The 25,160-nt window shown below is 39.1% G+C and overlaps 1 protein-coding gene across 1 annotated transcript in view; it reads right to left on the bottom strand.

The window, feature by feature from the left end:
• aspscr1 (ASPSCR1 tether for SLC2A4, UBX domain containing) overlaps positions 1–23,048 on the bottom strand; it is a 39,126-nt gene extending 16,078 nt beyond the window's left edge. The window contains exons 1-12 of the mRNA XM_041785491.1: positions 22,946–23,048; positions 22,657–22,712; positions 21,896–22,010; positions 18,333–18,433; positions 13,588–13,645; positions 13,422–13,495; positions 12,762–13,332; positions 11,775–11,834; positions 10,506–10,645; positions 9,680–9,761; positions 9,502–9,568; positions 9,093–9,155 (exon numbers count right to left, since the gene is read on the bottom strand). Coding sequence (XP_041641425.1) covers positions 9,093–9,155; positions 9,502–9,568; positions 9,680–9,761; positions 10,506–10,645; positions 11,775–11,834; positions 12,762–13,332; positions 13,422–13,495; positions 13,588–13,645; positions 18,333–18,433; positions 21,896–22,010; positions 22,657–22,712; positions 22,946–23,035 — 1,477 coding nt within the window. The 5' untranslated portion in view covers positions 23,036–23,048. The remainder of the gene's footprint in view (positions 1–9,092; positions 9,156–9,501; positions 9,569–9,679; positions 9,762–10,505; positions 10,646–11,774; positions 11,835–12,761; positions 13,333–13,421; positions 13,496–13,587; positions 13,646–18,332; positions 18,434–21,895; positions 22,011–22,656; positions 22,713–22,945) is intronic.
• Positions 23,049–25,160: the final 2,112 nt, after the last annotated feature.

Genomic DNA, 25,160 nt, shown 5'->3' with positions numbered 1-25,160 from the left:
TCACACTGGGCTTCAAGCAATGTGGATTCATTGCCTCTCCACTCTTCCTCCAGACTCTGGGACCTTGATTTCCAAATGACATGCAACATTTACTTTCATCTGAAAAGAGGACTTTGGTAACCTGACGTGCCAGATGGATTTGTTTCACACATCTATCAGGAAAACCTTCAATACGAAGTGTATGGGAAAGGGCAGAGGCTTTGAAAAAAACTCCGAGTGTGATTGGATGAACGTTCTGTGCGTCACATCTTTACAGGCCAGAGCAACAAAACACGCAACATAGCCACGACCGAGGTGCACATGCGCAGCTACCGAGAAATAACACGAACCATGGCGACTGTAGACATGTCAGTACATGACTTTTGTCGTTTTTGAAAAGGAAACAACTCATTGCTGTTCTTTGTTCTTCTTTTAATGAAGAAATGTTGTCAAGTTCTGATAAAACCGGCGCTTTAGCAGCATCCACACTAAGCTCTTGCGCCATAATTGCACTGGCCTCTTGTTACTGCTTGCTTACAAGTGGCTTGACACGAGGAATGCGACATTTGTAGTCCATGTTTAGGATTCATCTGTGCATAGTTGCTCTTGATGTGCTGACTCCAGCCTCAATCCACTCCTTGTGAAGCTCCCCCAAGTTCTCAAATGGATTTTGCTTGACAATCCCTCAAGGCTGTGGTTATCCCTTATGCTGGTGCACCTTTTCCTCCCACTCAACTTTCTATGAATATACTTGGATACAGCACTCTGTGAACAACCAGCTTCTTTAGCAATGACCTTTTGGGGCTTACCCTCCCAGTGGTGTCTTCTGGACATCTGTCAAGTCTGCAGTCTTCCCCATGATTGTGTAGCCTACTGACCCAGACTGAGAGACCATTTAAAGGCTCAGGAAACCTTTGCAGGTGTTTGGAGTTAATTAGCTGATTAGGGTGTGACACCATGACTTTTCAATATTGAACTTTTTCTCAAAATTCTAATTTTCTGAGGCACTGAATTTTGGGTTTTCATTATGTGTAAGCCATAATCATCAACATTTCAAGAAATAATGGCATGAAATATTTCCCTCTATGTGTAATGAGTCTATATAATGTATGGGTTTCACTTTCTGAAACGAGTGACAAAAAATATTCAACTTTTTTATGATATTCTTTTTTTTTTAGATGTAACTGTATGTGTAAGCAAGTCAAAAGACCAGTACAGTCACATTTCAATAAATAAGAATATCATCAAAAAAGTGTATTTATATCAGTGCTTAAATTCAAAAAGTAAAGCTCATATATTCCAAGATTGATTACACTCAGATATATTTCAAGTGTCTATTTCTTTTAACTTTGATGATTATGGCTTACACATAATGAAAACCCAAAAGTCAGTATCTCAGAAAATTAGAAAATTGGGAAAAAGTTCAATATTTGAGATTCATTGGATCACACTCTAACCAGCTAATTAACTCCAAACACCTGCAAAAGTTTCCAAAAGTTAATGGTCTCTCAGTCTGGATCAGTAGGTGACACAATCATGGGAAAGACTGCAGACTTGACAGCTGCCCAAAAGACGATCATTGACACCCTGCAGAAGGAAGGTAAGGCAAAAAAGATCATTGATAAAGAAGATGGTTGTTCACAGAGTGCTGTATCAAAGCACATTAATGGAAAGTTGAATGGAAGGAAAAATGTGGTAAAAAAAGTTGCCAAAACAACAGGGATAACTTCAGCCTTGAGAGGATTGTGAAATGAAGCCCAATTTAAGAATACAACTGCTGTATTCCTCGTGTCAAGCCATTCTTGAACTAGAGACAACGTCAGAGGCGTTTCACCTGGGCTAAGGACAAAAAGGACTGGACTGTAGCTCAGTGGTCCAAAGTCCTCTTTTCAAATGAAATTAAAATTTGCATGTCATTGGTAAATCAAGGTCCCAGAGTCTGGAGGAAGAGTGGAAAGGCACAGAATCCAAGTTGCTTGAGGTCCAGTGTAAAGTGTCACGTTTCTGCAAGTCGCATGACGTGAAGGACAGGGGTCATGGACAGGGAAAGTAACAAAAAGAAAATCTGCACCTTTATACAAAACAAAAACAAGGCCTTTGGGGTCTAAAAGATGGAGTGGAGTTATGCTTCTCCACAGCCACCCACTAATTTTGCCAAAAGTTGGCAAACTAAAGTAAAAAGGCCTCAAACAGAGGTAGAATCGCTTGTTGGGGAGAAAACACTAAGTGCAGAAATCTCCTTAGAGATCAACCCTCACAAAAACTCTAGAATTTACCCTCTTTCCCTCAAAACACAACCACTCTCACACTCTCAAAAACACTCATCACACAAACCAAAAAAAACCAACTGAAGGTGTTGGCTCTTTGGTGTCACACACCAAACTGAGGGAAAGAACCTCCTTTTATAGACTACCCAGACTGATGAGCACCAGCTGAGTGCAATGAAGACAGGTGAGCTGAGTGAGAGGCTCGTTAGGAGTGCTGGAGGTCACAGACTACCTCCATCTGTAACACCTCCCCCCAAAAAGACAACAAATCTTATTTGTTGACATAAACAAACTTCAAATTCAACACAATGTTTACTTTAGGACTCTATCATTTAACTCCACCTGTAAGCACAAAAAGCTAGTACAAAAACACTAGATAACCTGTTAGGAAAGAAACTATTTGTTTACAACCAGAACAACAAAAAACACCCTACTGCTCTGAGTAGAGGAACCTTTTGACCAAGAACAAAAATACTCATTTTAGTCAGTCGTCACTCGTGACAGACAGTCAGCAACTACATTGTCTTTTCCTCTTACATGTTGGATTTTTAGTGGAAACTCCTGCAAAGCTAAACTCCAACGGAGTAACCTACGGTTAGTGGAGGCCGATCTTTGCAGGAACAACAAGGGGTTGTGGTCAGTGTAAACCACCAAAGGATCAGAAGATGAAGCGTAGACCTCACAGAATCCCAAAACCAGGGTCATCAGTGTCACAACCATTATCAAGTTAAAGGGACATAATCGTTTTTTCTTTCTGAAGTCGGGTCTTGACACAATGCCATCCAAGCTTCTAATCTCCCTTACTACAGTGCATTTTCCAGAAAACTGCACTTCAAGGGGCGACATAACAGGCAACAAAATCAACATCTGATCCTCAACATCAAATGATCGAGAACGAGCTTTTCGATCTTCCAAGATTTTTCTCTTTGCAAACAAAACTTGAACACCCTCATCCCAGGGGTCCACACACTCCACCAGCACTTTGCTGAATGGCTCATCAAAAGCAGTTATGGGTTGCAAAGCAGCAACTGGCACCACTTGATTTGGTTTGCCTGTTAACTGGCAAACTTCACAGGCTTTACAAAATTTCTTAATGTCTGTTTTCAGACCTGGCCAAAAGAAATTTTGTAAAATCCAGTCATACATCTTATTGACACCAAAATGACCAGACATACTCCCTACATGTGCCAGCCTTAGTATCTCGGGACAAAGTGGTGTTGGGACCACTACTTGAGGTACCGCCGACTTGGCACCTCCCACAAGAGGACATGGCTGCCATTTCCTCATCAACACGCCGCTCCTCTTAAAGTATCCCACCGGAACACCATCACAATCCTCTTCCAACCAGAGGTCAACATACAGGGGTAGCAAAGAATCATCTTTCTCCTGCTCAGCAATGAGCTGCTCATGAAACATTTTAATGCGATATGTAGAGACATCGTTCATCTCTACATCTGCTTTCACCTTTGAGCTGCCCAAAGGTAAAGCCAACTCAGGGGCTTCAACAAAGTTTGCATCACACAATTTTGTCTCTGAGAGACCAACTGAAATGTGATGCTCAACATCCCCATCAACATAAACATGCTCACGAATAGACAATTTATTTTCAGGAGAAATCTCAGAGTCAGAATCGCACAAAAATGTCTCAGCCAAATCAACCAAAGTGAGATCTCTGACATCTTCAGAACGAGTGCTACCAGCCTCTCTCTTAGCCATAGCACGAGTGTCAACACAAGACACAACCTCAGGGTGTGACTCCACCAACCCTTCCTTTTCTTCAATTTTAGGTACCTCCGACACTATAGGGTCTGGTAGATGACTTGTGACTTTGTCACCTGCCAAGTCATTTCCTAAAAGGAAGGTGATCCCTCCCACAGGCAGTCCATCCCTTAAGGCTACCTCAACAGTGCCACTGACTATCTCAGATTCCAACTTAATATCAAATAACGGTTCTTGAAACCAATTCATCTCCACACCCCTTATAAGAGCGCTGTTGCCGCTCTTCATTTCATCAGTAAGAGGCAACACCCCTCTCAACAGAATGGACTGTGACGCTGCAGTGTCTCGCAGTATTTTCACTGGTCTCTTGTGCTCATCTCCAAGCAGGGACACAAATCCATCAGATGTGAAAGGCCTGAACTCATCTGGCACTTTCTCACTTGCAATTTTTAAATCAGGGACTGACATTTCATCAATAAGGGGCTTCAAGTAAAGTTACAGCTTTGGGCTTATCACCCCTTTTCTGTAACACTGGACAGTCTCGAACAAAGTGACCTTTTGCATGGCAATAGTGGCACTCAACCTGATTTTTAGTAGTGTGCTTCCCAGTGGGTGTGGACACTGGTTTAGAGAAATTTGGGAGTTTTGTTTTACTAGAGAAGGTGCTTGGTGACTTTGATGGGCAAGTGAATTTGTGAGTGAGAGCAAACTCATCAGCAAAAACAGCAGCTTTTTCCAGAGTTAAACTACTTTGCTCATTGAGGTAAGTAGCGACTCTTTCATTAACGCAACGTTTGAACTGTTCCAACAAAATGATGTTTTTTAAATCATCCAGGTTTTTAACATCTTGTGATTTACACCAGCGTTCAAATAAGGTTTTTTGTTCTCGAGCAAACTCCACATGAGTTTGGCTCTCTTCCTTTTTCAACTTTCGGAATTGCTGCCTATATGCTTCAGGCACCAATTCATATGCACGGAGTATGGGTTCCTTCACAGTCTTGTAATCGGAGCTTTGAGCAATGGACAATGATGCGTAAACACTTTGGGCTTTCCCCACCAACACACATTGGAGCAACAATGGCCTGAACTCCTCTGGCCATTTTGAAGTGTTGGCAACTCTCTCAAAAAGTGTAAAATACTCATCCACCTCCCTTTCATTAAATGGTGGTACAAGTCGGCTATTTCGTGCTAAATCAAATTCTCTAGCACCACCGTGCTGTACAGATTTGATGCGGAGCTCTTCAAGCTCCAGTTCTCTCAAACGTATGGCCTGTTCTTTTTCTTTCTCTTCATATATTAATTTGATTCTCATTTGCTCTAACTTGATTTGCTCAAACTTGAGTTTCATCTCCAAGTTCTTCCCTTCAGACTCAGTAGCAGGGTCAGTGCTAGAGGGATCAGTGTCATCTTTTTCTGGTTCTGCTTCAGGATTTTCGCCAAGAAACTGCCCCTCCACTAACCCAATAACTACAGCTTCTTTGACCACATCCTTTCGGCTCCCTGCTTTCACAGGAATGTTAAAGTGTTGAGCAATTTTGAGAAGATCTGTCTTTTTACAAGTGTTAATGGCCTCCCATGTTGGGTTTTCAACAAATGACTCCAACTGAAACTCCATGACTTGATGTAGCTACTTGTGTGTTCTACAATAATATAAATGATCAGTACAGAAAAGGAAAGTGTTTCATATCCCGGACGAGCCCCCAAATGTCACGTTTCTGCAAGTCGCATGACGTGAAGGACAGGGGTCATGGACAGGGAAAGTAACAAAAAGAAAATCTGCACCTTTATACAAAACAAAAACAAGGCCTTTGGGGTCTAAAAGATGGAGTGGAGTTATGCTTCTCCACAGCCACCCACTAATTTTGCCAAAAGTTGGCAAACTAAAGTAAAAAGGCCTCAAACAGAGGTAGAATCGCTTGTTGGGGAGAAAACACTAAGTGCAGAAATCTCCTTAGAGATCAACCCTCACAAAAACTCTAGAATTTACCCTCTTTCCCTCAAAACACATAACCACTCTCACACTCTCAAAAACACTCATCACACAAACCAAAAAAAACCAACTGAAGGTGTTGGCTCTTTGGTGTCACACACCAAACTGAGGGAAAGAACCTCCTTTTATAGACTACCCAGACTGATGAGCACCAGCTGAGTGCAATGAGGACAGGTGAGCTGAGTGAGAGGCTCGTTAGGAGTGCTGGAGGTCACAGACTACCTCCATCTGTAACAAAAGTTTCCACGGTCAGTGATGATTTGGGGAGCCATGGCGTCTGCTGGTGTTGGTCCACTGTGTTTTATCAGGTCCAAGGTCAACCATCTACCAGTATGTTTTAGAGCACTTCATTCTTCCCTCTGCTGACCAGCTTTGTGGAGATGCTGATTTCATTTTCAAGCAGGACTTGGCACCTGCCCACACTGCCAAGAGTGCCAATACCTGGTTTAAGGACCTAATAGGTTGTTTCCACCTTGCAGTTCGGTTCAGTTCGGTGCGGGACGGCACACTTTTTTTGGCGTTTCCATAGAGAAAGGGTTCCAAAAAAGCGAACCGTACCATCCCACTTTTCGGCACCCTTCTGTAGGGGTGCAAATCTTACCAAACCGTACCAAAAAGGTGGAGCTACACACGCAACAATAAGGGCTGCACTGACGTCACGTCAGTGGGCGACTCAGCTGCTGCCTCCAGGCTTCATAGACGGAAGTCTGCTGAGAGAAGCGGGCAAAAACGGGAGAAAAATGGACCAATATCTACCTAAATGGGAAATATTTGGACTCGACAGTGATCCAAACTGTTTCCTAGTCTATGGATGTTGGTATCTGGCCACAAATCAAGTTTCCTGATGTTTAGCTAGATAATTTTAAGTACACAAAGCAGAGACCAAAGGCTCACATCAGCCTGATCCATCCGCGATGGATGAGAAACTAAATTAATGCAGACGTTTTGTGAATATGAAGCCTTAGAACAGTTCATTCTCATCTGTAACTAGTTATTAATCTACTTCTTACGTTAGGTAACCTGTGAAAACATTGCTCTGTGGTTGTTGAACAGGTTACGACTCAAACCGTCTCTGTACACGTATTCCATCAGCTGAGGATCTGCACTGACAGCGGTAACGTCATTAAGAAATAGTTATTTTTTAAAAAGCACTTTCAGCTGAAATAAAGCTGTTTACTGCTTATTCCCGACTGATTTCTGTCACTCATCCTTTCTATAACTCTGCAGCTGGAACAGCTGACTCGCGCTGTCTGTGACTCTACATGCATGCTTTTACAGCCCCGCCCACCCAAGTGAGAGCACGTTTGTCTGTGGAAACGCAAACTATTTTGGGGTTTAGTGTACCAAACCATACCAAACCAAACTGAATCAAACCGGACTATCTGATGGAAACAGTATCCCTGTGCTTGATTGGCCAGCAAACTGGCCTGAGCTAAAACCTACAGAGAATCTATGGGGGACTGTGAAGAGTGAAGATGCGAGACACCAGACCCAACAACGCAAAAGAGCTGAAGGCCACTATGAGAGCAACCTGGGCCTCTATAAAACCTCAGCAGTGCCACAGACTGATCGTCTTCATGCAACACCGCATTGCTTCAGTAATTCATGCAAAAGGCGCCCCAACCAAGTATACTGAGATTGAACATGCTCATACTTTTCAGTAGTTCAATATTTCTGTGTTAAAAATCCTGTTAAATTAGTTTTAAGTAATTTTCTAATTTTCCGAGATACTGGATTTTACAGTTTCATTAGCTGTAAGCCATAATCATCGAAATTCAAATTAACACTTGAAATATATCAGCCTGTGTGTGATGAATTGAGTTTTACTTTTTAAATTCAAATACTGAAATAAATTAACTTTTTTATTGATATTCTAATTTATTGATATGCACCTGTAGAAGAGGAAAACAGAGTTTCTAAAAATCGCCATCCTGGAAGAAGTTAACCTAAAGGTGGGTTTTTGTTAACCTGTTTGCTTCTGTACAAAAGGCCAAAATGCACAGAAAATCTCCATTTTCAAAAATATCCATTTTCGATCAGGGCCTCCATCTGATGCACAAAGCACTGGTTATTAAAAACTTCAAAATATCTAAACAAAAACAGTGAGAGAAGATGATAATCATGTGCGGACTAAACATAAAACATTAATTTTAAAACTTTTCTCTTTAACCAAAATTTGGTTTTAATTTTGACCACAATTTCTCTGTTCAAATGAATTTACTGCTGTGATTTAGGGATTCGGCATCACAATACAATGAATACTTACAGGGCAAGAAACTACGTCATTCAGAGCGTCAATAAAACCTTTAGATTTCCAACATTAGTCCAAATTAATAATAATATTACTTATGAATATTTACATGCTTTTCTTTGATTATTCTATAAATATTCATAAGTGATGTTAATATTCATTCTACAAAACCAAACCGCCCTGTTTGTTTGTATATATATGTATCGTGTTCCTCTATACTTCACATATAACTTTTCATTCTTATTGGACCATTTTTGCACTGTTCCATGTTCATGTCATACCACTGTTGTGTACATAACTGGCTGCTAGTTAGACATCCATGTCAATCTGCACTAATGTGTCACTTCAATTGCTAATGACTGTACATAATTTTAGTTGTATATACTTCCTTTTCTTTTTTAATATCTATTTATTTATATTTATGTTGCTTATACTTTTTTGAATTCTATTGAATTTTTATGATCTTCCTTCTCTGTTGTTGTGTTGCCGCAATGCCAGAATTTTCCCTCTGGGTATTAATAAAATCTTTTTTCTCTTATCTTCAAGAGACAAAGAATAAAGGATTTTTTGTTTAAAATTTCAGTTTGTTAAACTATGCAGTTTATGGTAACATCATTTGTAGTAGGTTTGTTTCAAAAACACAGATTGAAAGTGATGATTAGCTTCTACTGCTACACATTAACAGATAATAATGACAGGGAGAGGAACTAATGGCCAAAAAAAACAAAAAACTAATGGCCAAAAAAACAAAACTGAAATCATCCAATAAGATTTTTCCAGGCTGCAGAGAAGAAGAGTTTCGTAACAATATCAACCCTTCAGAAAGAAGCCACAGGGTAGATTTTTGAACTTGGCAGTGTTGTGATTAATGAGTGAGAAAACTTACACAGGTAGAAACTGATCTGCGGATTCTCCAAGTGACTCCTCACAAAATGCCTCACAGCACCAACTGCACAAAGCAAACACAGAACAACAACTTCAGCACAATTACACTCATCTATCTGCACCTACACACATCACTGTGTGGAGTTTCACTCATTTTCAGATGGAAATTCCCTCTAATTAGTTGTTTTTCTGGCTGTCGTGGTGCTGTTGGGTCTGAGGTGGATTAAATCCTTAGAATTACAGACCTGTCTCATTCTTTCTGTCTCTCTGTCACTCTGCTGCGGCTGCTCTCATAAATGTGGTGAGGGAGCCGCAAAAAAGCTTTTACATTGCAGCCATACCTGTGGTTAGCCAGCTGAAATGAACACTCTCCTTGCTATGCACACACGTGCACACATACATACACGCACCTGTCTCCAGGGGCCTGAAGAAGCCTTGTAGGACATATCTGTCTGGAAACTGGACCCTAAGGACCACCTAGGGACACATACTTGTGGTGAATGATTTAAAGTCTGTATAATTCAAAGGAAGATGCAAATTAAAAAAAAAAAAAAAAAAAAAGTCTGATTATTTGTCATTTTTGCTCACTTTGGGATATCTTTCCATCTTCTCCTTCATCTGTGCTTCTCTCAGAGATTTAGTCATCAGTGGTGCCTCCTCCAGAAATTTCCTTGAGGAACAAAGAAGGAAAGAGACAGGAAAACTGAGAAAAAAAGAGCAGAAATACTTCTTCTACAGCTACTTACGTGTGGCCGTGTATGTGTGCGTGCATGTCAGAGGCGCGAGATGAATTGCTGTGGTTGTCTTAATTCCACCCATGGTAATTGCTGTCATTGACAGGGTAGTAGCCACGAGGCAGCCAGCTAAGTCGGCACAGAACAAAGGATGTACGTGGTGAGGTCTGAACTTGACGGTGATCAGTTTGTGGCTGGAAGATAAACGTCTACACACAGCCGGGTTTCTAATTGCTCCCTGTGTGCCGTATTTAGAAGCTTTTGTAGTGTGTGGGTGTCTTATGAATGAGAACATGTTTACTAACACACAGAGCATCTCAGCAGCTGTGGTCTGCTACGACCACGTTCAGAGAGGAGGGTAAACTCGTCTGCATCTGTTTCAAAGAAGAGCTTATAAATAAATAAACTTCAAACTCGTAATAAATAAAAAAATCTTCAAACAGCACAGAGTGATGCCCGGCATTCTCGCTGCCTTCAGCCTCTCATCATTGCTCTGGTATTCAATTAAAGCTTATTCATGGGCAAAACACCACAAGACCAAAAGCCTCACTGACTAATTATCTGTTAGAAACAGAACAGGAAGACAACGGATCCAGGCGTGTTTCTGCAGCAACGAGGTGTTTGGACTAAATATCACACATGGTATTCTGACCCAGACATTCAGCTGTTTTCTCTCTCACCTCTCACTCTTCAGCTGGGCGAAGCGCTTGCGAACGTCATCTACGGTCACCTCGAAGAACTCGTCAGGGAGATCCTGGTGGTTCTCTGAGGGATGGGACAATGTGTCAAGGTGGTAGACGAGGGGCTCCCTCTCTATAGGCTGAAGAAAAGAGAGAAAGAGAAAAGGGATGTCAGTGATGAACAGAGGTTGACATTTTCACATGTATCACTTTACAGTGAGACTTAAGAATTGAGGCTGCATGAGGGCAAGTACATGTGCGAAGATGAAAGCAGTCAGGTTGACTAGGGCCACAAAACATCTGAGATGAGTTTGGAGCTCAAACATTGACAGTGGTATGCAGCTCTTGGATGTACTTAAGTTCCCTTCATAATAATTGTCATTACTTTTTAAATAAAGATTTATTTATGTGCTTTTCATGCCCTTATCTCAGAGGAGAATAGTGGAAACAGGGATGAGAGAATGGGGGAAGAGACATGCGGGAATGGAACGACAAGCTGGACCTGAATCCAGGCTGCCTGAGTACTTGGGGTGTGATCCAACCACTACACCCATTTGGGCCTCCAGAAGAACATTTTCAAAAACTGAATTTAAGATACATTGGAATTTGCCATTTCCAAGGACTACATCATATCTGATATCCACTGACCATGAATCAATGATTTTCAAAAATAAAATAAGCTAAAACAAAAATTCTAACAAAAATGAAAACCACAGACTACAGTAATACACTAACCTTATTTTAATTCCTCTAAAAGACACAGGAGCAGAAACAGCTGCATTGGTCAAGTATGCAGGGTGGTAATCACAGTAACTCTGTTACTGCTGGGTGGTCACTGGAGAAGCTAAATAACTGTTTGGGACTAGATTGACATGTATGTTTTTATGGATGTAGAGATGTAATTTATTAAGATGTTTGCCCAACATCAATAAATAGAAAACTAAGAAATATTGGGACAAATGGTAAAAATAGACTCTAAAGATCTGGGTTTCATCATCTATTGCCATACCAGGTAAACAAAACATGTGTCATCATCAACCATTCAAACAGAAATCCAATACCATCTACAGTGTTTAATGCTTATTACTATTACCTCACTATCTAACTGGAACAACAGCACTAAGGACTACTCAGGAATTGATGTCATTTGTTGTTATCTCTTGGAAAACTCATTTGCCATGGGACAACCCTTTGCCAGTGCCTTTATCACACTGAAAATCTATGAGATTAAAACATAAAAGATGAGAAACACCTGACCAGCTGGTTTACCTCCAAGTATTGCTCTTCTTGTTCCATCTCCTCGTCTTGCTGTTTGGCAGTGATTACAGCCTGGAAAAAGGACACAAAAGTGCTGCAAGTTAATCCAATTTTTTTTTTTTGAGGTCTTAAAAAAAGAAAACAAAACAGAGGAAAATCAACAATATAGTTACAAAAAGGATATTTTGTGAGTGTTGTGACTATTAAATCTACCTTTTAAAAAAAAAAGACACCCAGTTTTGATTTAAAAGATCTCTCGTGGGACATGAATGAATCAACCATGCAATCAACTAATCAGACAATTCCATTTTAGCTTTTACTAAAAAGTGATAAAATTCATACTTTGACTGATATGAGTTATTGTTGGTGAAGTTTGAAAACATAAAGCACTCAACACAAATTTGCTTTCTGTTCTGAAGCTCTTAGTTATATCACAAAAGAAAAATACTTAAAGAAATCTAAATATTCATTAGTAGGAATCAATGATATTGGAATTTCACTGATAACCGATTTGCTGATAATAACAAACATATTTAAGTCAATAACAAAATAATTTTAGCCAATACAGATACAGAATTAAAAACACACATCCCAAAGTTTGAGAATGAAGAAATCAACAAATTCAGTCACTGAAACACACTTTAAAGAGTAAGGAATGGTGATGAATGTAGAAAAGACTTGAGCTGACATAGGCCTGTTGGCCCAGTCTAAAGCTCCACTATCTTATTTGTTCATACGGCAAATATTCACAGCTGATATAAGCGGATTTTTAAAGAGAAAATATCGGTTGTACATATCCGCAGAAATATTCATATCTGCCAATACCAGTAATTCACCTTTTCAGCTGATATCTGCCAATACCGATATCATACCCATAATATTGTGCATCCCCATTTATCATGTATGGCAAAATTATTTTTCATCATGAGAAAAAGATGTTATAATCTTACATCTGTGAGAACTGTCTGAATTTGAACTTTTAATATGGTTAAGGCTCACCTTTGCACTTGACCCATGGCTGGATTTGGCTTTTTTGGCTTTGGGCGACTCTACTACAGCATTCAGTGCTGACAGAGATGAAGATGATGTGGATATAGAAAGTGAACGCCCACCCACACTTTCCCCTGGACCCCCAAGGCGCTGACCCCCTCCAGAGAAGGGGATGAAGGGAGCCGAGGGTGGGATAAAAGAAGAGGAGGAAGATGAGTGACAGTTGAGTCCTGATGGCCCTGCTTTCTCACCGTCCTCCTCTGGAACTCCTCTGTCTTCAGGAGGAACCTTTGGCCGCACAGCATCATGGGAGTTTTTTACCTCTTCCTGTTGAACAGGGAGTGTTTTTGTGACAGAGGTTGGAGATGGTGCAGGCTGCGTTTCCATTGGTCTATCAGGTACTGAATCATTAGTTGGCAGCTCTGTTGTGGACGTCTCTGGATGTGATGGAGCAGCATGCAGGTGAGGTGAGGGGCACAGCGTAGTTTCCTTGGCAACTAATGATGTTGGCAAAGCTGTTTTTTGAGTTGCATCCATGCCATATTCTTCTTCCGGTGGTTTGTTCTTTTTGAGTAAAAACCTGAAACAGAAATGGAAACATAAGCTTAAGGGTGAAAAATGTAACCAACAGCGTGGTGCTCTTTTTAAGCGTAACCACTAACATCCTACCTGACGATGGCACTTCCTCCTGTAAGACCTAGAGACTTCAGAGTGGCTTTCTTAAGTGCTTCTTCCCCACTCACCTGCACAAATACACAGATACACACAGCTTTTTTTATAATAAAATTCATTTTCATCTGTTTAATAAGGGAAGAGTTAAAAGAGTCCTGTGTACCTCATCTCTCATGTAAACACACACAGGCATGGATCCTGACTCTGACAGCTCCGACACACTGGAATCAGATAATGACAGGAAAAACAACAGATTAAATTACAGGGAAATTATTTTTATTGGCTTTAAAAGTGACACAAACAAAACACAGAAGTGACTTTCCCTTGTTCAGCCGTGATTTTACAATCAAACCTCATCCGATGCCGTGTCCCGCTGCTTGCATGTGTAAACCATGTGTGCACAGTCCTGCATAGAAACTAAATGAACCATAAATATTTTATTATTGTTCTCGTTTATTCTAAAACCAAAGCTTCTCCCTTTTGTTAACAGCATTCCCAGAGCTTTAGTGCTGGTGTGGGGGTAACATTCATTTAATGGAAGCGTAACTTCCCTGGAAAAGGTTCAGGATGTAGAGAGTGATGTCATTTAATAGAGATGAGATGAGGGCTGGATGCACGAGCACCTGGGACCTCACAGCTGGAACTACCAAGTAACAGCTGCCTATATCTATGTGTGTGTGTGTGTGAACTCAAACCTCAAAAGGAGGCATGTTACCTCATATATAGGTGTATCTCAAAAAATTAGAATATCATGAAAAAGTTCAATATTTTTTGTCACTCTTTTCTGAAAGTGAAACCCATTTATTTTATAGACTTGCTACACATAGAGTGAAATATTTTAAGCCTTTTTTCTTGAAATGTTGATGATTATGACTTACAGATAAAAAAAACCCAAATTCCGTGTCTCAAAAAATTTGAATATTACATAGGAACAATAAAAAAAGGATGTTTTAAACAGAAATGTCAGGCTTCTGAAAAGTATGTTGATTTCTATGCACTCAATACTCGGTTGGGCCTCCTTTTGCGTGAATTACTGTATCAATGTGTTGTGGCATGGAGGCGATCAGCCTGTGGCACTGCTCAGGTGTAACGGAAGCCCAGGTTGCTTTGATAGTGGCCTTTCAGAAAAGAGTGATAAAAAATATTGAACTTTTTCATGATACTCTAATTTTTGGAGATGCACCTGTAGTGTTTGCTTGCACTCATTCCTGTGCAATAATCACTTTCCAACCATGTGGAAACTTCAAGCTAACAAACACAAAAGGTGGACAATACTCGTCCATACTTTTAAGGACCAACAGTATTCTCTAACTGGAGCTGTGAAGTTAAGTACGAAAGAGGTAAAGACAGCCATAAAAATCTACATAATTCCTCCAACATCATCATACAGTGCATCTGAAAGTTGTTAGGGTTGACATATTTGGGATAGACTACAGCACAATGCCAACCTTCATATTTCTGTACTTAAATGTGTGCTTCTGCATGTCTACTTTCTAAGGGGCTTGCTCATAGTTTCTAGCAAAATAAGCACCAATTAAATGTAGCTGTAATGCCCATCACAAAATACGCACAAACCAAGCATAGAGCTAGGAGAGGAAAAACATTTAACTTTATCTGTTACAGCATCTGGCCACCTGCTGTCTTTGCTATCTGCAGCCAATGTGAAAGTTCTTTTATGTTTTCAGTCAAACATTTGTGTATGAACTCCATATGTGCATGGAATGAGCAATTTTCATTAGTATGCTCAAATATATCAAAACTACAATGTCATGAAATAAACACATTTGCATGCTTGTTTCAAGGTAATGTGAAGTGTCTCAGATTTGTGTCCCAGCCCTTGGTTTAATGCCATTCTTCTACTTTTTTAATAAATGCCTTCACATCAATGTTCCAAAAATGACCTCATTTTATTATGTTGAAGTAAAATTAATCTAGTCTTTTTCTTTGATGTCATGGTTTGGTCATACAACTTCAAGAAATTCTTCAACCATAATGTTTAATGGTCTAGTCAGCTGATGGCTAGTCACAGCTTTACCTAGCATCTCTGTATATTGGACAGTTACAGCAGACAGCTACATTTATTGAGTGCCACCCTTTGCACAGTGATCCTCATGATTTTAAATTCATCCTCTGAACAGAGGTTTTTGGTTACAATGTTCTGCACTAATTACGAAAAAAATAGCTCCACAAGCTGAAGAGATGTCTATGTTGACATAGTGATTTATACTGACCATAAACTCGCTTTTACTCTGGCTTAAATGGATATCGTTAGCCTCATAACATAATTTCCTGGGTCATTTTTGGCCAAATTGTGATATCTACTGAACTATACTTTCCTAATGACTGATTCATTGTGACTTATTTTACATAAGAGTAACCAAGCATTTTTGTTGTACTGATTAATTTCACATCATGAGGGAGAAAGCTGTCAATAGACGCCTTCCTTGTTAACACTGCAAGTGATCCCAGAATGCATTGCAAGTAGTATGCAGCTAGGGTGGGCGAAGGGGAGCAGTGCAACTCAACTTTTTTTTGTTTTTAGCTTTTGCATTGTTTTGATTGAAAACCCCATGGTGGTAGAACTGCCAGGGTAAAAACAACTCTAGGACCAAAATGAATGAAAGAATGAATTAATGAATAAATTAATAATAAATAAATAATTAGTGCAAATATCTCTACAGCTTGTTAAGGTCAGCAGTGTTGACTTTGGCAGCTACTTTAAAATTAGTACTGGTCTTTAGATTAAAATACCTTTTAGTTTTAGTCACATTCTAGTCATTTTCACTCTTAAAGTTTTATTCCTGTTTTAGCCAATAAAGAGTTCTTCAGTTTTAGTTGTTACTTTTATAAAAAACATTGTCAAACATACTTAATTAGCCATAAAGTAAGATTAATATACATTTAAAACAGACTCTAAAGAAAATACTGACATACCTTGAATGCTCCCTACCCAATCTCTCCTTGTGTTTTTAGCAATTAAATGCAAAGTATAGAAATATCATAGCTTTTTAACATCCAACAGTCTATCAATAATGTTTTAGTCTCGTTTTAGTCTCCTTTATGAAAGCTGAACTTACTTTTTGTCAGTTCTATCACTGAAATGTATTTTTAGCTAATCTTAGTCTTGTCTTCCTCATGAAAAAGTCCAGCTAGTCAACATTTTAAGTCATAGTTTTAGTGGGTGAAATTAACACTGACGCTCTTCATGATAAAGTATCCAACAAAAAAATATTGCGTGCATAGATTTCATCCTTTTTGATTAATGCAGACAAAGGTTTAAACTGTCCTCCTATGTTACAATTTCAATTTTGTTCTGTTAAATCCACAATGCGTCGTTTCTGTGCAGATGTGTCACTCTTTAAGACCATTCCAAACATTGAGTTTGCACATCTACTAGATATAGTATGGTAGTTGAGCTCAGGCTGTGATGAGTTTTATGAGACAGACTGACAGCCCACGCATCTCTATCACTGTGCTCCTCTGCTTCACTTGTGGTCTTTAACTGAAGAGTATTTTCAGTCAAACCAGCCCTCCACAAGGTTTATGTGCTTAATGGTGTACTCATTGTTTTGTTTAAAGAAGTAGTGAACACTTTAACATTTTTTTCATCTGTACACTGAGGTAATTTACTGAATTATAATAAAACACATCGCTGAAATTTGCAACAAGATAAAAATCTGGATTTTATGGTTTTTAATTAGCTCAAACAGACATCTGCCTTGAAAAATCTTTTCTGAAAAGGTGGGGCTTATGTGGTCGGTTTCTATGTCACAAACTCTATATAAAAGGTAGAGCGTTACCACCTCTAGCTGACTTTACCATTCAGAGACCACTCCCATCCTCTACTGCACTGCTTCGGCTCTGAGAGCTCCAGCTGTAGTAATGCCGCTGCTGGAGGAAGAACCCGAACAGGTAGCGCTCAGAACCACCACGGTCCACCACCACACTATAGCCCCTGCATCAGGGGACTCTAGAGGCAACAACTCCTTCACTTTGAAAGATCACTATGAGGCAGCAGTGTTGTGGGACTCTGTCTGTGTCTCTCTCTGGCAAGGGGACATCACTGTCACTCCTGCCTCAACTGGAAAACCCCATCCTTTTCCCCTCCCTCCTCTCAGTACCAAACTGCTAACTTTCTGGGCATTTTTTGAATTAGGAGGTGGGCGGATTCAGCTCTGAGCCGGGGGTTCACTTACACTTTAAATGCACAGTTATGACCTAATGAGTGAGAAAAGCAGTCAGCGAGTGGCACTAAACCATGCCATCTGGTCTATATCATCATGTATTCTAGCACGTTCTAAGTGGTGAAGTGGCTGCTTTTGATAAACAGTGAACCGGGGGAATTTAAAATCCCGTTAGGGCATGTGCAGTGTGCAACAGTGGCAGTTGCATGCTCTTACAGTTATATAGTAGATATAGTCAGGTGTTACAGCACTTTATACTGCTATATAAGGCTCCCTGGAAGCTGTAGTCAGCTTTTTAGATGGAAAAAATAGGTACTGAAGTGCATGTTAAACACCAGATTTTATAATGATTTATTTTAATACTTTTGTATCAATTCTGATTTAGATTTTGTTCTCTAAAGTGCCCTCATTTTAAATGTTTTTTTATGTTTTAGTAAATAGTAGTTCTCTTTCTCACTAATGTGTTCTCATATCACATCTGTTTTGTAACTGTGTGCACTAGCTGCAGAACAAATCTTGCTATAGATAGACATAAAGTAACCTGAACCTGAAACATCTAAAAACAGAAATCACTATGGGTGTAAAGTAAAAAGTCTCAAATCTAGCAAGAAAAAAGAACATAAGTTTCAAACAACTTTCTTTCAATCTAGTCTTCGCATACCCTAAAACGGTGAAGAGTAAAAACATAAATATGCCTTACACATGTGTATCTACATAAACACACCTGATCTGGGGAAAATGTGTGAGCAGCTCCCACAGAGTCTGCCCACACGAGAAGGATCCCTGGAGCCGAGAGCCATCCTCCATCTGAAGGGCAATTCGGACCTGGAGGACATGAAACCATGGTAACAAACAGCAAACCATCATCAAACATCAACCATGCTAAAGAGAAAAAAAGAGTCTAACTCTCTACACTTTATACTGAATACTTGTAAAATGTAGGGGTGTTAAATACTGATTTAAATGGCTGCATGTTAATTACAATCATTATGACTATTACTAATGACAAAAGTGCTAATAATAACATGGTAAAACCCTGCAATGACCCGTGAATGCAAAACTACAAACATTTCCTGAAGACAGAATTTTTACTTTTTACACAGGATTTAATACTGACTTCTCTAAGAAACCAAATCTCTCGAGTGTTAAAGCCATTTTGCAGGAAGAAAATTCTTTGATAATCAAATTTGATTAAGCTGCACATGTTGGCCTACCTCAGTGTGGTAATGACTAACAGCAGGCATCAGAGCGAGTTTTTGTTGTGCTTTCTCCCTCTGACTCATTCTATCAGTTGTTTATGTTTACTCGACAACCATGTTGTCCAGCACAAACAGCACACTGCACGTCTGCACACCGGGAGAGATGAAAGGAGTTGTTGGCTGTCAACAGCCAAACATGACACGCTCACTCACACCAGTCTGGACTGAGGAAGAGCCAGACTGTGCCTGTGTGTGGTATTAGAGCATGTGTGTGTGTGTTTGAGCATATAAAAGATGTGAGGTATCCACAGTCAACCATCCATCAAATGAACAAGAACAACAGATGAAACCCAGCCGTAACTTTATTGCTTAGATTATGATGCCATGATGTCAATGGAAACTACAGCTCAGATACAACAAAGAGTTTTTTTAGATGCAGGTCAGATCAGAGTGAGCGCAGGAATACAGACGGAGAATTTATTCATTTCCAGGTCCTGACAATAAAACACACATATACTCAGAGCGCAGTAAAGGGTTATTAATCGATAGTCTGGGAATTTTATCTCTCATCCATGTGATATAATACTGATAGTCTAGCACAAGTATTACCACACTTTCTGTTGTGTTACCAAAGCAAAGGTATTTCCTTTCTTTCCTGCAGATATTTCCTTTTGTGTTTTGCCTCTTGAAGGTTGTCTGACACTGCAGTCTTGGCACTTGTCCATGCGGCTCAGATTGTCTGCAATTTGCATGGTTTTATTGCACCCATACCTACTTCACAGTGTGAAAGTAGAGGCACATCTCAGCTCACTTTAGGAGTATGGGTTTGGGAAATCACCTAAAAAGTGATAGCCACTTCTGTTAATCTCTACAGGTATGTTCAGGCAGATGACAAATCACAATTAATTTCATATCTTATGTGCACTGTTTTTTTTTTTTCAAAATCTTGCAATATTATGTTAGTTATTGATTACTAATGAATTATTAATTACTAATTACAAGTTACTTTCAACTTATGCAAAATATTGCATTTCTAATAACATGCCATGTCTATATTCATGTGTAACAATTCTGATTTGTTCTTTTAATGTGTGCAATTTTAATTTTCAAATATTTTTATTTCCTCTAAATCACACTGCCAATACTTCTGTCAACAATGTCATTACTTCATTACTCAGTGTTTTTTGCTTAATTTACATCATTTTAGGCATGGTTTCATTCCCTTAGCCCTAATCCACTTAAAACTTTATTATAAACTTCAACATTTCTTCTATCCTCCGATATTTGTTGCCCTTTTGTGTTACACTTGATGTGTTTTGTATTCTTATGTTGAAGCAACCTGGCACCACAATTACCTTCAGGATGAGCAAACTTCTATTTGATGTTACATCCAACTAAACACCTCTGAGAGATTACTCTCAAACTTTTGATGTCTTAGGCTGGCCACACTCTACTGGATTTTAAGCCCAATATGAGGAAAGATTTGCCTCCCATGATGATCACGGAGCCTCATCACAAACGTCAATGTGTCTCAATTATTCTCAAGTGTGTGGCGTCAACACGATTACTTTACAGCTCCAAGTCTAGTCGTAACCTCCCAGACCCCGAATCTTACATATCAAGCCCGTTTGATATTTACGTTTTTAGGTTATAATGCCTCTGACAGAAAACCCACAACAACCAGTGAGAGCGAGCAGACCAGGAAGGGTTACAAGCTGGATTATCCATACTTTCACCATTCAAAAGCATAAACACAGCCGTACCTTCATTCCAGCCAGGATTTCTTCCTGATTCTTTACATTGTTTTACAATTTTTTTTCTGCACCTGTAATGCATGCCAGGGCAGCCTGTGGTGGAGGGACAGCAAGCCAACGGTACTGATAGACATACAGGTTTGTTATTCTCCTGAAGTCACATGAATATGCAAGGTTGCTAGCAGATCGGCAGGTGTGTGGTCTTAATGGTCTGACAGTCTGGCTGAGTCGCCTATGTGTGTACACAGAAGATTTTAAGATGAATAATCATTGGAATTTTTCCTTATGCTGATGTCTCCCAGGTTTTTAGAATAATGTAAGATCTACCTTATATGCTGTGTGGCCAGCCTTACTCAGATACCTTCATGGTTTCCTGGTTTACAGTCCTAGGTAGAGGTGCACACATGCATCAATGTAACATCAGTATGGGCCGATATCGGCCTTACTGACGAACAAATAACGTGGACATGAATCAGTATCAGTTGCAGATTTTTATTTATTGTGTCCTAACAATTCAATTTGATTATCGAGACCAATATTTAGTATTGTGCCTCATTAAGAACATTTTGTATGTCATAATTAACAAGCGCTGGGGAATTAATTGAAAAATAATCAAAACTGGCATTTAGAGCCTCTAACCAACATAAACCTGCCATGTCAATTATTTCAATTTTTCTCCTTGCAATTCTCTCTCCATAACCATAAATTGCTAATAAATCACATGCTCATTTCAGTTATTTGTTTTAAAATTATACAAATACACAAACAGAGTGGGGGATGGAATAGAAGTTCATCAATCTTATCAGAGGTTAAAAGTTCAATTAATCACGTTTTTGATTTTTGGCATAATTGCCCAGTCGTATAATAAATAAATATTGGTTCCAAATATTAATTACTGGTCTCATGAGCTACAAATAATTGGTATTGTTATCGGCCCTGAAAAAACAATATCGCCCTACCGTTAGTACCAGCATGAGCCCTAATTTTTATAACCGGTGCATCTCTAGTCCTAAGTAAAGTTAAATGTACTAATATGATTTGGAACCAGCAATGGTCTGTTGGATTTGACTGAATGATTAACCTGCTACCTTTTCTGCTTGAAGAAGTCAGCCAGCTAGTTGAAAACAATGACAGAGAAAGGTAATTATGGGATTACCACATGCCAATTTCCCTAATTAAGCCCAGAGTATAAAACTACTACTGTCAGTTGATGCCAAAAAACACCTAAGTATGTCCTTACATATTTAGCTTTACAAATAAAGTGCACAAATAACTTTAATGACTTGTTTTTCAGTGGAAATAATTAATCAAATCTGGAGAGTTGGATGACAAACCTGGCTTTCTGCTGCAGCCTGTTTCCTTGTACTTGCGACCATCTCCAGTTTAGCATTGTTGGGAAGATTAGCAAACCTCCATGGCAGCGTGAGGTCAACAGTAGTCCTCTGAAACCTGTGATTACAAAGTTCAGATGAGCATGACTGGTTCAAAAGTTACTTATATGATAAAACATATTATGATAAGATGAAATTGGCAAAAAATTTCTACTCTGGTACTTCTGCCTTCGACTGTCATATCAACAAGACAAAAAGAGAATGATTTTATCCCTCAGCACATCAAATAAGGGATGATGTTCTCCTTAACTTTAATCTTATTGAAATAAAAAGAGATTTATCAAAGTAAAAACTGCGTATTTATATTATCATTAACTGAATAATTTAACTCCCCACTGCTGATGACTTATCATGCTCCACTTACAAATTTCACGAAGATCAAAAACATAAAAGGATGCCATTGTTCTATTTATTGATCGGTAAAATCAGAACTTAATAAGTAGTCTTACAGTTTATCAACGAACTGCTGCTGAAAGTAGAGATTAAACTGGAGAAATGTCAGCAGCCCTGCCAGTTTATTTGATCTCATCTTGTTACATCTGAGACTTAACAACAAACAACAAATTAAACCTGATCAACTGTGTTAACATTCAATCTTTGTTCATGGATCATTTTTCTGGAACATCACAGTAAAGGACGGAAGCTAAATTTGATTTTGCTTCATGTCAACTCTCTGACAGCTACAGCAGCCAACAGATACCCACTTTAAACCGTGATCGTCGGGATTAAATCCATGCTTTTTGCAGACATCTTCCAGCACCTAAAAATGGAAAATACACATTTAAAGTCACAGAAGAAGTTTTTTCCTCGAGTCAGAAGAACCATTTTATTCCATCGCCTCGAAATCAGAAACTGATCTGTCACTGGCTAACTGCTGTTAGCCACATAAGCTAGCAAAGGGGAAACTAGTTTGGTCCGGTTTGGATGCGAAGGAACAAAATAAGACAAACTCTCCATTTGAATAACATGAATTGTTGTTTAAAAGTGTTTTACCTGTAATAAAGGCGTGTTAGGCGCTACTTTAACCGTTTGTCTTCTTCCATTTGGAGTCAGAACCGTTACAGCTGTGCCACTGGCTGCCATTGTGTGTCGTGACGTCACGATGTTTGTTTGAAAAAACTTTATTGACAAGTTGAAAACGGACCAGCTACACAAATGTAAAACAAGAGGTCTTACCAGCGGATTATTTTCTTACTATTCTTCCTTTTAGATCTACAGCAATGTTCTTGTTTTATTGAACATTGTAAATAAAGATAGGCTACTATTTGTGTTCACAAATTGACATAAATTGACTAATATTTGAAAGATAACGTCCATCCGAAGAGCAATAGGAGTCATGCGATAGTTTAAACAGTAATGGAATAACGTAAATTGTGATCCATGTATTGCAATATTATATATATTACACATTGATAACATAATGATTTTTTTGAGTCAAGTTTTGAATCAGAATCAGCTGTATTGGCCAAGAATGCTTATGTAAACAGGGAATTTGGCTCTGGTTAGGTTTACCCTCAGCGTACAGGATTTAACTCTACATAAAAAATAAATAAAACTGAAAAAACATAAAAAAAAAAAAAGCTTTCGATATGTACAAGCTCTCTTTAGGTATTTTTTCCAGTACAAATCTGCGTGCATTGAATATGGTTGCAAGGGTGCAAGGATGCTGACAAAACATGATCAGACATATAAAATATGCAAGGAGGTGGGCAGATTTGCATGAGGTAAAGAAGATAACTTGAGATAGTTAGTGCTAATATGTGGTGAGGCATTTCACCACAGAAAGCCCTCTTACAGTTTTTCAGTTAGTGCATGATTAATAACTTAAAGCATTAGAGTACAGTAAATAGATTACATTAGTAATAAGTCCAGCATATAGTTTATGTGTACAAATGAGCATATGAGGTAAGGTATTTTACTGCAGTAATTTCAGTTACAGTTAAAAAAAAAACAGAGAAAAAAACAGAGACGATGCAGGATATTATACATCAAGTAGGGCTAAGGTGCTTGTATAACCGAAGATCTATCTTCCAAAATTCCATGACTGTTGAGTGGTCACTGGAGAAACTCTGTGACTGTTGAGTGGTCATTGGAGAAACTCTGTGACTGTTGAGTGGTCACTGGAGAAACTCTGTAACTGTTGAGTGGTCACTGGAGAAGCTCTGTGACTGCTGAGTGATCATTGGAGAAACTCTGTGACTGTTGAGTGGTCACTGGAGAAACTCTGTGACTGTTGAGTGGTCACTGGAGAAACTCTGTGACTGTTGAGTGGTCATTGGAGAAGCTCTGTGACTGTTGATTGGTCACTGGAGAAACTCAGTGACTGTTGAGTGGTCATTGGAGAAGCTCTGTGACTGTTGAGTGGTCACTGGAGGAAATCTGTGACTGTTGATTGGTCACTGGAGAAACACTGTGACTGTTGAGTGGTCACTGGAGAAGCTCTGTGACTGTTGAGTGGTCACTGGAGAAGCTCTGTGACTGTTGAGTGGTCACTGGAGAAACTCTGTTGGCTGTTGAGTGGTTATCAGAGATGCACTGTGATGTTAAGTGGTCACCAGAGTGACAGCCTGGTGGGAGATGCTGTCTCTTGAGAGAAGTTATCATCAAAACATTGAAAGAGGGAATATTTTTACATGAAAAGTGTCTGCTAAGTATGGGGATGCCTTTTAAAAGTTTACATTCAAAGAGCAGATGTGACTGAAAAGACACTGAGGCACATATAAATTGTACCACTTGTATCTGCTTTTAGATTTTTTTTAAATGTAAGCAAACTCTGAGTGAATAATCACTTGTTAATAATCATCATATCCTTTAATTTTTAATATCCTCTAACCTACCTTTTTGTTCTTTCTCATTTTCTAAGTAAAAATTAAACAGGACAATACATACAGCCATCAAGCATCTTCAAAATGGTCTTTATTGTTGAGATGACCTTTTGGTCTGTAAACACAAAACATACAGACACATTTGTACAGAGAGTGGGGTACAGAAAACATGATGAGATACTACATGAATTCATCAAGTGACAAAAATACCTAGAGCATGTTCAGGTTTCCTGTCTAGACTTTTGCTGCCTACCATGTGGCAAAACAAGCCCTACATTTATCGTAGTAACCCTTACAAGGGAAGATTGATTCATCTGTAAACTGGCAACAACACACCCAATCTGTGCCCCATATGGACAACTTCATATGCATGTGTATGTACC

Source organism: Cheilinus undulatus, linkage group 4 (genome assembly GCF_018320785.1).
Source record: "Cheilinus undulatus linkage group 4, ASM1832078v1, whole genome shotgun sequence".
In the NCBI taxonomy this organism is placed as follows: Eukaryota; Metazoa; Chordata; class Actinopteri; order Labriformes; family Labridae; genus Cheilinus; species Cheilinus undulatus.
The sequence above is the reverse complement of the archived record's forward strand: the minus strand, read 5'-3'. Positions and strand labels throughout refer to the sequence as shown.